This window comes from Camelina sativa, chromosome 11, assembly GCF_030686135.1.
Source record: "Camelina sativa cultivar CO46 ecotype springtype chromosome 11, ASM3068613v1".
NCBI classification, from domain to species: domain Eukaryota; kingdom Viridiplantae; phylum Streptophyta; class Magnoliopsida; order Brassicales; family Brassicaceae; genus Camelina; species Camelina sativa.
Window position 1 is genome coordinate 15170088 of NC_141890.1, and position 11556 is coordinate 15181643.

Genomic DNA, 11556 nt, shown 5'->3' on the forward strand with positions numbered 1-11556 from the left:
TTGATTGATTAACCTAGAGCTCTGATACCAAATAAAAGTTCTAGAAAGCTTGAATAAAGAATAATTCTCTTTATTATGTTTAGAAAATAACTCAAAACTAAACACCAAAGCTCTCAATCTCTCATACCTTTGATCACAACTCAATCAAAGATATTTATAGTCATAACACAACTTTGTTATTCCTATTTTGATAATGGAAAACTTCTATTTTCCTAATCCTAATACAATTGGAACTTTTCCTTTTAGCCTATCTTGTCATTAACCAACTTGTTAATGATATCTTGGGCTTCAAGTCATCGAAGTTTATCCAACAATCCTGACTTGGGAATTTAATGACTTCTAAGGAGAATTTGAGTTTGTTGAGGAGGCTGGTTCTCTTTTTGTAATGTTTTGTTTTGTTTTGTTTTGTTTTTTCTTTTTGTGTGACAATTTATAGTCATTTCATTATCAATCAATCTTTTATTTTAACTAACTAGGTTTGAACATGCGGTAATATTTTTTTATTGGCTTTTTAATGTATTTTTACTTGTCCTGTCATCAATTTACCGTAATTAAATTTAAAATATTACTATTTATCAAAGTAAATTGGTAATGTTGTTTTTTGTTTGTGCTAATTTTTATGAGTCAATATTAGTGATTTTGTTTTGGTTTTCATATTTGTTTTCTTATATTAAAAATATTGCACAATAATTTGTTTATTAGTCCACATTAGTATTTAACATAAAATATGGTAAAATGAGCAATAGTTCTTATTTTCTTATGATAACAAATGGTGAAAATATGTGTGGTAGTCTCTCCTTCGAGGATTCAACCACTTAATAATCTCTGGGTACGACCACAACCTCCTTTTGTGAAATGCAATTTTGATGCAAACTACTCAGCAGTATCCAACAGCACTATGTGTGGATGGGTCATACGTGATTCTTCAGGTACCAAGTCTTCATGGGGATCAAGTGTTCTAAGAGCCGCACATTCTCCACTGGAAGCTGAAGCAGAAGCTTTATTACTTGCTATGCAACAGTCTATCAATCAAGGCTTTGACAATATTTGTTTTGAAGGCGATTGCAAAGTATTGATCGACGCTGTCAATGGTTCCCTGATGGATGTCTCCATCTATAGCTTATTACAAGATATTCACCTCTGTTCGAGACACTTCAGTTTGGTTTCATTTGATTATTCACATCGTTCAACTAATGAAGTAGCCCATTTGTTAGCACAACTTGGTTGTCTTCAGATTTCTGTACTAATTGTATTAATCCATCTATATGGATGACCTTGTATATTGATAGATTCTATTCTTAATAAAATTAATTTTGCTGCAAAAAAAAAAAAAAATATGTGTTGTAGTCAAATATTTTTCCTATAATAATATTTATGTAAAAATTCTTCTTACTGTTATATAAACTCTAACATGTTCAATCACATGACTTACAACATTATAAGATTATGTAAACTCTAACCCAGCTTAATTTTGGACCGGTAATCATAGTTTTGCAGATTAACCCATATATTGTTAAAGTATTTTATATACGAATACAACAATACGTTTATAAATGTGACACAGTGTAAGATATTTTGCAAGTTTTGACAAAATATTATTAACAACGAAGTAGACAAAACAAAATTGTAACAAAACTTTGCTTATTATAAGCAAAGAAGTATTCCAAAACATAGAGCAGAAGAATACTTACAAAATAATTTTATTATTGAAACATGGTTAAGAAAATTTCCTCGCTTCAAACGCTATATACAAAATCGGACAGACCCAAATGGTTGAACAACAAACATAAGACTAAACAGAATAAACGATAGTGTGTCACAGTGGTGATTAAGTAATTTTGAAGAAGATGAAAGAGAGTTCTTTATTCTCTCATCATTTTGTTTTGAATGCCTGCATGTATATGTATTAATAGTGAGATTGAATTTGAAAACTATTGTTTTAAAAATTTTAATTCCTAGAGTAGAGAACCGAATCCACTTGTTTAGCAAGAAATATTGTTTTTAAAGGCCAAACTAATTCTAGTAATCTTATTGTTCTTATTGCAACTTGAAGCGCCTCGGAATGACCTGTAGTGCAGCAAAGGTTACAAATTAGATTCAGGTAATCTTGTAGGAAACCAGCCCCACAATTTAACAAGAAGCTAGAATGAATCATATGGTGATGATTTTACAAGGAAGGTTAAAGTGAGCAGTATACCTTGTAAACTTGATGATGATTATGTAGGCTTAACCCTGACCATATCAACAGAGATCTCTTCACGAAAGTTGTACACCTTTTGCTTGGTAAGATTTTGGCTCGTGAATTGACGATTTAAGATCAGTGGCCAAAAATGTAATATAAAAATTATAACCCCTGCAGGGTGTTAGATTTGCACTGACGTATTTGACGAATTTAAGCTGTGTTCCCTGGCAGAGAAAAACCAAAACACACAAAAAGATAAGTAGAAGCTGAAAGAAATAGGGAAGCCCAAGCTCTTAACGTACGTACATTTTCTTGATCGTGTTCTTTAATGGCTGACTGTATGAGCAGCTCGATCAGCTCTTCATCGCTTAGTTTAATATCAACGTTTGGACCCCAATCGAAGTTGATAACATTAAAAGCGTAGTCAAAGCTGTCCCAGTCCACATCAAAACCCTAAAGTCATTGAACAACAATATTGAGTACAAAAGAGAAACTTATGAGTACTCAAGTGGATGCATACAAATACAATATACAAGATCAAGTACCCAACAAATTGGGACAAAGTGGATCAAACAGAGCAAACAATAAGGCCCTAAGTCCTCTACAAATCACGCCCATAAATTATTGATCCAACTCACATACAAATTTATCTACATAACTGATTTATTTAGGTTAGGGATTGCAAGAGATAACCTCGGACTCTGAAAATTGTTTGAAAAAGAGATCTCGCTGTCTATTACATTCCGGTTCGTCCAAGAATCCGCCATAGCGGATTATCTTTCTGCGGAAGTTTAAGGAATCCAGTATGATAGGCTTTGTCTCTTCTTCTTCTTCTTCATCTTCCTCTGCCTTCTCCGCCACCGTATCACCACTGGCTTCGGCTTCCCTATCTTTGGCTTCTTCTGCACTGGAGAATCGATCGCCGTCTCATCGGACCGGAATGAGTCGCCGACGCCAGCCATGGTCTTAACCTAGATATCCTTTTAAATGAATGCGGAGTTCAGAAAAAAAAGACGGAAGAAGTTTTCAATTTATTCTTATCGAAAGGCAATATATTCAAGATATATTGCCGATCCCTAGCTTTAAGGGGGCGGACCGGGGGTGATCCAACGTGTAACTCCTAAAATGTCTACCGGATTTTAGACGTTGTGACTTCTGTACAACAAAAAAATATGTTATATATATGATATTATAGAAAAAATTAAGGCTAATCTAATTCTAGTAATCGTATATTGTTCTTAATGTGTTCTACTTACATTTGTGTCCGACAGTATATTTTGCGTTAAGTTGCATTAGAAACAAAAAAAAAACACTGCATTAATAATGTGCCCAAATTTGCTTTTCAAGAACTTTTGAGGTTGTTAGATCAACCTTAATCAGAGGCTTAATTAAATTATGGCTCAACTTTGGCAAAAACGACAAGGGTTTGTATCATTTTGTAATGGTACTCTGTTTTTCTTTGTGTTTAAAATTTGTTGGTCACGTTTTTTGTAATGTAATTTATTTTGCTTTAGGAATCTTATGGATAGAGCATCGTTCTTTCTCTAAAACACTAGGGCACTTTTCTGATGAGATCATGGCCAGTCCAATCTAACCACAAGAACCGCACAAAGCCGAAGAGCAGCTTGTACTGGAGGAAGCATTAATCATTCCAGCGGGTCTTCTAACAAGATCAAGATTCAAGAGGTTCACTCAAACAATCAATAGATTATTTAGGGAGCTAAACAAGATGCAAGAAGATGTGGCTCAACCCTCCTTTTGTGATGATCACGGCTCATGGTGTTCGGTAAAAGGATAAGTGTTACTTATGCACTCTTTTTCTCTTGTAAGATTTTGTCCCAAAGAATTTTCTTGACAAGGTTTTTAATGAGGTCTAAGTAACACTTTCAAGCATTCATTTATCAGCCCAATTCGTAGTCCAAGGCCCAACACAATGACTTGGTCCAAATTCTATTTCTTATGTTCAAACTTTGCATTTATTGTTTTTGTATTTTTCAAGACATTTTGCATGTTCTTGAATGAGAAAACAATAAATGCAAAGAAATAGAATTTGGGCCAAGGAATTTTGTTGGGCTTTGAACCACGAATCAGGCTGATAAAGGGAGGCTTGAAAGTGTTACTTATACCTCATTAAAAACCTTGTCAAGAAAACTCATTGGGACAAAACTTGACAAGGGAAAAAGAGTGCATAAGTAACACTTATCCTTTTACCGAACACCATGAGCTGTGATCATCACAAAGAAGGGTTGAACCACGTCTTCTTGCATCTTGTCTACCCCCTAAGTAGCCCATTGATTGCTTGAGTGAACCTTTTGGATCTTGATCTAACTAGAGGATCCACCGGAACGATTACTGCCTCCCCCAATACAAGTTGCTCCTCGACTTCATGTGGATCTTGTGGTTTGGTTGGGCTGGCCATGATCTCATCATTTTCTCATGATCGTTTTATTACATTTTATTTTTACAGAACTTCAACTTGTTGTATATTTGACGTCACTCTTCATATATATATATAGTTGAATGTTTTTGATACGTTAGTAAACAAGGGCATAACGTGAGAGTACGTTAAGTTACTTCACTAGTAAATTGTTCCAGATCATGTGTCTCGGCACCGGATTCCCACGAAGTTAATTGAAAGCCATTCACTTGTATATATGCTGCATCCAAAATACAAATAATGAGCGACACAACTCACAAGTCATCATGGTTTACCATTGATTTAACTCAAGAAGCAAAATCAAATTAATCATATGTTCAACCATTGATCATTCGTTCTTGTGTTGGACTTAGCCTATACTCACTAACCTTGATCTCATCCATAAATTTCATCACCTTTGCTTGGTAAAGTTTTTTTCCCCCCGTAAATATGTGAATTTTTATTGATGAAAATAGATTGTAGTGACTACTACAATAGCTTTGATACAAAAGATAATCCTTGTCCAAAAAAAATAAAAACAAGGAGTGATATGATCTGCAAAATGGGTCTTAGATAAATCTAAGCCATTTTTACATTAAATTTAAAAAAATCTTCTGGTGCCTCTTTGCTATAATGGCATCCTGAACCTGTTTATCCAGCATCTTGATTCTTGGACAACACATGAGCCGGCGTGGCTAAACTGTTGTGGTAACGATTATTTCTTTCAATCTAGATTGTGTAGATGATTTCCTGAGCTACTAGCCTCCGCAGTGAAATGTCCAGCCACGCTGAAGGAATCCCATGTATGAAACACAAAAGGACAGTAGTCTAATCTCCGAGTTGCTTCTAGCCAAAGATCTTCACTGAAATCACAGTGTAGAAAAAGATGATCTCTGGATTCAGGATGGTTTACACAAATGCATCAGGATGTTTCGATTTGCATTCCCCAATTTGCCAGTCGTGTTCTTGTGGGAATCCTGTTAAGAAGTTTTGGCTCTGGATTTGGGGATGAAAGATATTTTGCCCAAAATGTTATGTAAAACAAGAAACCTTGGACACCAAGTACATTTGCACTCACATAATTGACAAACTCAAGTTTTGTTCCAAAAGGACTAACATAGATTGACATAAACTCTAAATGACCTCGCTCTTTTCAAATTGCTCCTCAAACATATCTAGCTGTCTAATATACTCAGGATCGTTCCACTCTACTTTGCGGAGAATTCGTATTTCTGATTCAACCTCTGCATCCGCCTTTGCCGTCCGGATCTTTCTTTGGCTTCTTTAGCGGCCGAGAAACTAACTCCGTTGGATATCTAGCGTCGTTCGAAACCCTAGACATATTTTTCTGTTTCCAAAGTGTACATGAGGAAACGAGAAGCTAAACGCTTAGATGTCATGATAACTATAATATTTTCTTTTATTTATTAAGATTTTTTTATTAAGGCAATCAAAAGAGTTTTTCGGCAGATCTAATGACGCGTATCCGAGAAAGCAGTTGTCGATTAAGAATCGAAATTTATATATGAAAATTTATTCCCAAAAATCTTCAGAATCGAAGATGCAAAGTGAAATTGGAAACAATGGAGTAAAGCTAAAATTTATCCCCTTTTAATTTTAACTTTTGACCTTAATTTTTAGTCTGTTATATAAATGACTTTGAAAAAAATGACTGTCTTTTAGCATATCTTTTTGTAGTGAGATGGGGTACAAAGTACAAACAAGTTCTCTTCTGAAAGAAGGCCTTCGGGTTTGAGAATATTTAACACTGACGAATGAAAGATAATTACTTCTCATAAAGCTCCAAATTTTTTACTACGAAAAATGAAAAAAAAAAAAGAAAGAAAAAAGAACTAGCTATAAAAAATACATGGACCTGAATCGGACTTTCATGCATTCCTATGGTCTGCCAAGTGGTGACGGATGTTGTCCGAGGTGTGTTTGTACTCCTAAACTTGCGTTGAAGTTCAGATTCAAGGCAAATAACTACAACGTTTGTTATAATTTGTTCTTACATTTTAGAATCCATTTGTCTTACTTGTACAGGGCATAATGATGAAATTGTTGTTTTATGAAAAAGAAAGTGAAACAAAATTGGACAAAAAAGATGAGTAAAAATTCGAAACTATGGGGTTGATTAGTAACACCTATAATTTTTTACTATAAAAACTTTCACTGTATGGGTTTTAATTGCCGAAACTTTTAAGGATTGTAGCTTTATTTAAAAGTTTTAGAAGCCAAATTTTTTTTCCAATCAGACTACTTAAAACTTTTTAAAAAAATACATAAGAGTCTGATTGAATTCTTTTTTATTTTTAATTCTAAGACATTTAAATAATGCTACAGTTCTTAAAACTTCAAAAAATCACCGTAACAAGTTTTTATAGTCAGAATTTTGCAAAGTAAATACAGCCAAAATCTTTACAACCAAAAGTTATATTTATTACCAATCAACCATTAAATAGTTTTCTACAAAACATAACCGTTACCAACAGTTGTAACATATTCCAGAAGTCACGACTCTTCACACACACTAAACTATATAATTCTATAAAATAATATGACCAAACTCAATTATACTAACAACTTTATGTTAGTTAGTTACATGGGAAAATGATGCATAAGATATACGACCAACAACATATGCAGTTAGGACATGGCCAACTAATGAAGTTTCAATGTTCAAATAATCAATGGAAAGATCTATCGGAACATGGAGCCCATGGAGCTGAAGTCAAAACATGTATGCATCAAAGGTAAATTCAAACAACTATCTAAGACAAGAAAACCTTACAAATCATCCTAGATCCTAAAGTTGTATACCCAATAGAGAAAATTGATAGCCAATTCAACTTAGAAAAGGAATACAATAACAACATGAAGATGTTGAAAGCCATTTAAGTTTTGGATAAAAAACCATACCTCATCAACATCATTCTTCTGTTGGTCTTGGACAAATACGGACTAAAATCTCGCACCTTTGCTTGGTAAAGTTTAAGCTCTGGATTTGATGAAGAAAGTTCTTTTCCCCAAAATGTGATATAATAATACATATAACCACAAACTCAAGTTTTGTCTCCTGGAAAACAGAAAAGATAACTAAAATTAAACTAAGATAAAAGCATCATTAGAAACCGAGTTTAGGTAAGGCCAAGCTCTTACAAATTCGTCGTTTTGCTCTATGAGCAGAGTAAGCAACTCCTCATTGATCCGTTTATCATCAAGGTCTCCTGCACACTTGAATTTGATGGCAAAGAACATGTACTCAAAACTGTCCCAGTCCACATCAAAACCCTAACTTTAAGATGAACAGAGAAATTGTTCAGTACCCAACTAGATGCAAACAGTTAAGTCCAAAAAGGAATGAACAAGAGAAGGATACATCGGATTCTTCCAATTGATCATCAAAGACCTGACGTTGTCTCACATATGCCGTAGCTGAGTAGCCTATCGCCGGCTAAGCAGAACCTTGGTAGGACCATCGCATCTGAATTTGTCTTTGGCCGTCGAGGAGGATTGAATTCCGCCGAATCTCATACCTTTTTCAAATCAGTATCAACTTTCACAACCCATTTTTCTAACCCACCTCCTTTTCTTTTTTCTTCTCTTGCCGGAGCTTTTTTCTTTTATTTGTAGGTGTAGCGAGTAAACCGTAATCCTCGTACACTAAAATTATACAATAGATATAAAATTGCTATACATATTATTATATAGATATAAATCATTATCCTCACAGTATTTTTTTATCCATATATATTTTCTCTTATTATCTTAAAACTTTCAGTTAAATATTGTATACATATAGATCAAATGGTTATCCAAAAATAATATATAATTAACATAATCGCGGAACATGTTAAATCTATAGAGATTTTAACACATGTAAAAGAAATTCTTTGATATATTAAAACCAAACAATATAATTAAGTTTTATTTTACCGTTAAAACCCCTATAAATTAATAATGTTGGGACCAAAACATTTTATTAATTTATAGTAATATTAATTTATCTATAAATTAATAATTCTTATTTTATAGTGTAAATTAATAATTATTAATTTATAGGTATATTTTTAATTGTTTATTTTTAAAAAAAATATATGAATTGAGATAATATTTGCAAAATAAGATTAGAATTTTGGATATTGTAATTTTTATGTTATTGGAATTGAATTTGAAATAATTAAAAATATTATTGACAATGAAGTATAAATATTATAGACAAATTCACTTATACACATGAAATAAATATTCAAATTTTATGAATAAGAATATCAGTTATCATATTTTAATAGTCTATCAAACTATCAAAATGTAAATGATGCATATTTAGAAATCGAATACTTAAAAAGTTTTAGTTATTTTATGAAATTTTATAGAATATTTTGTATCATTATCGTTTGAAGATAAAACATAACAATTGTTTTATAGATATGATGTTTAAGAGAAACATACTTTACTATATCAACATATATATAGGTAAATTTACATGATTATTAATTTATAATATTATTGGGACTATATTTTACATGAGAATTTTTAAAAAAATTATTATCTTATTATCTTATCGAATTTTGTTATTTTTTTACACTGTCCCGATTTGAGACTAGCAAAATTTATTAATTTATAGAGATTTTACTGTAGTCAAAAGAAAAAACCAAAATTTGTTAATATGTAATCAACAGATTTAAGGAATTATTAACCTATCTATCCCAAAGAAAATCATGAATGTTAAAATTTCTTATCTTAACAATATATATAATCAAGTATCTCGATCATCACCTTCGTATTTTGTCTCCTACTTATCAAGTATATCATCAGTGGATGATTGAAATCCGTCGAATCTCGAACCTTATTCAATCTGTACAGTAGCCAAGTATAATATTTGATCACACTCTACTTTCTTGTCACACCAGATCATGAAGCCAAGAAGACTCTCTGAGTGCTAAGTAGGAATGAATACGTAACGCCTTCTAAGTGCTAGGTAGGATGAAATCGTCCATCCTGAGTGACACAATTCGTTATAGGAGACAAGTTCGACAAAAAGAAAAGAGAAGGAAAAAAAATAACTCAAGCCGTATTTTTATTAATTAGTATGCGTGCCCTCACAGTCACAGAATAAGAGTTGGTACTTGGTAGACTCTCATAATCTATCCCCATAAAAACTTGGATAGACTACTTACATTACATATAATATCTAATTTAATATCTTTAGTTTCATATGATTCTTATAAAACATCAGTATAACTTCCAAGGTAATTAAATATGCTAGTACGCAACTTTATGGGTTACTTTTCCTTTGTTTATAGTCAAACCCATAACGCTCCGACGTGCTTAAGCATTGGGACGAGAGAACGATTGAGATGGAGGCTCATGACTTGATAGTCTTGATTGGCTCCACCTACCAGCTGTCCACCTATGAAAACCACTGGCACGGTTGGGCTGCAGCCGAGTTGAGCCAATACTTGCTCTATCTCCTTTTCTTTTTTGATCTCGTCGAGCTCATAAATCGTTGGATTCACACCAAAGTCGAGGAAGAGAGTCTTTCTTGATTGTGTGAGACATGCAGCACGAATTCTTGCTGAAAATCACTAGAGGTTTCTGGGAGACCAGCTTTTGTATCTTCTCCATTAGTGGTAATAATATTATGGGATTTGAAAGATTAACAAGGATATGTAAAGTTTCAACTTAAGGGAAATGGGGTATTGTTTATTGAAATGATAGATAACTGGAAATTGAAAGCTTGAGTAGAATATGAGAGAAGCTAAGTGAGTTTGAGTTCTTGTGTTTGATGTGTTAAGGTGGACTCTAAGGGTACATATATTTAGCTTTTTCACGAATGCATGTAGACAAATATATGAAAGTGATCGATTGGTGATGCTCTCCTATTCTCAGATTTAACATCAATTTTTTCTCAAGTACAATACCTCAAATCGCAAAAAAGAAAAGAAAATAAAGAAAAGAATGGAGCTAACTAAATGATCCCATATCATTTCAGTGTATTATAAATTTATAAATTGAAGATATATGAATTAGAATATATGTTTTCTTAATTTTAATTTTGTATAAGTTATTTAACCATTAAATCATTTGTTTTTTATTTTATTTTGCTTTTAGTCTTCTTTTCAGAAAAAAGGGATAATAAAATCTCAGCTGTGAAGAATATATAATCCGGACGAATCATATGCAAAGTATAGCAGCGGTAGTTTTGTAGAAAATAGCAACCACGGTAGCTGCTTTCACTAGTTGTAGATTTCACTGCACTACAACATGATAACGATAATTTTGTTGTCCAATCTGATTCATTGCATATCGAGATACTATTATATCCAGATGGTTAACCAGAAGATTTTGATGATCCAGTAATAGAAGAAGAAGTTGGATCGATCAGACGCTGAAGATAGAAATTCTGGTATCGAATTAACTGCTGATGACGAAAGTGAGTAATAATTGCAAATTGTTTTATGTCATCTGTACTTTTTTGAAAAAATTGTATTTTCAGATTTTTTTTTCCAATATTCAAACTATTTTCTTATTTTTTTATTTAATTGTAGTCACAATTTATGGCTAAACACACAAGTAACTAAAATAATGACTAGTGTATGCATGGTTATGTATCGTACAAAGTTAGGGTTTAATTATGAATTAAATTTTGAGAAGAAGATACTCTCATGCATGCAAAAGATAGCTAGACATGAGAACTGAGAAATCATGAGATAGAAAATAAAAACTATAGGATTTTCTTTCTTTCATTTGGGATGGAGCTTAGTAATAATAAGGTTACCAACGTCGTAACTAGAATTACAATAAATCTTGGTAGCGCAGGTGGCTAATTCCTGAGTTAGTTAACAAAAGTTATTGAAGGTTCGATTGCCTTGAATTAGTCATCATAAAGATGTTTTATGAGTCTCTTTTTTTTAATGCCTTGGTGCCTTAAAAAGAATTGCTTTATTCTATT

At 32.6% G+C, this 11556-nt stretch overlaps 2 protein-coding genes and 2 pseudogenes across 3 annotated transcripts; 1 reads left to right on the forward strand and 3 right to left on the reverse strand.

The window, feature by feature from the left end:
* The first annotated feature begins 769 nt into the window (after window positions 1-769).
* Window positions 770-1273, forward strand: LOC147934023 (uncharacterized). Its single transcript, XM_087472439.1, has one exon. It carries the CDS (start codon window positions 770-772, stop codon window positions 1271-1273), a length of 504 nt encoding a protein of 167 aa, XP_087328565.1.
* A 413-nt stretch (window positions 1274-1686) lies between these two features.
* On the reverse strand, window positions 1687-5727 carry LOC109127290 (uncharacterized). The gene is made up of 6 exons (XM_087472440.1): window positions 5591-5727; window positions 4942-5033; window positions 2876-3108; window positions 2489-2635; window positions 2198-2406; window positions 1687-2067 (listed from the first exon to the last, which is right to left on the reverse strand). The coding sequence occupies exons 1-5, from the start codon at window positions 5725-5727 to the stop codon at window positions 2257-2259; spliced, it is 759 nt and encodes a 252-aa protein (XP_087328566.1). The 3' UTR covers window positions 1687-2067; window positions 2198-2256.
* A 1596-nt stretch (window positions 5728-7323) lies between these two features.
* On the reverse strand, window positions 7324-8300 carry LOC147934024 (uncharacterized; annotated as a pseudogene). The gene is made up of 4 exons (XR_015571334.1): window positions 8277-8300; window positions 7981-8221; window positions 7761-7892; window positions 7324-7677 (listed from the first exon to the last, which is right to left on the reverse strand). The product of XR_015571334.1 is annotated as an uncharacterized LOC147934024 (transcript).
* Window positions 8301-9907: 1607 nt separating this feature from the next.
* Window positions 9908-10229, reverse strand: LOC147934025 (monothiol glutaredoxin-S4 pseudogene; annotated as a pseudogene).
* Window positions 10230-11556: the final 1327 nt, after the last annotated feature.

Coding starts and splice junctions, on each gene's coding strand:
- LOC147934023 (XM_087472439.1), top strand. CDS start 770: ATGGTGAAAATATGTGTGGTAGTCTCTCCTTCGAGGATTCAACCACTT.
- LOC109127290 (XM_087472440.1), bottom strand. CDS start 5,727: ATGTCAATCTATGTTAGTCCTTTTGGAACAAAACTTGAGTTTGTCAAT. Junction 5,034..5,590: donor TCATCCCCAAATCCAGAGCC/AAAACTTCTTAA, acceptor TACGGGGGGAAA/AAAACTTTACCAAGCAAAGG. Junction 2,636..2,875: donor AACAATTTTCAGAGTCCGAG/GTTATCTCTTGC, acceptor CAATGACTTTAG/GGTTTTGATGTGGACTGGGA.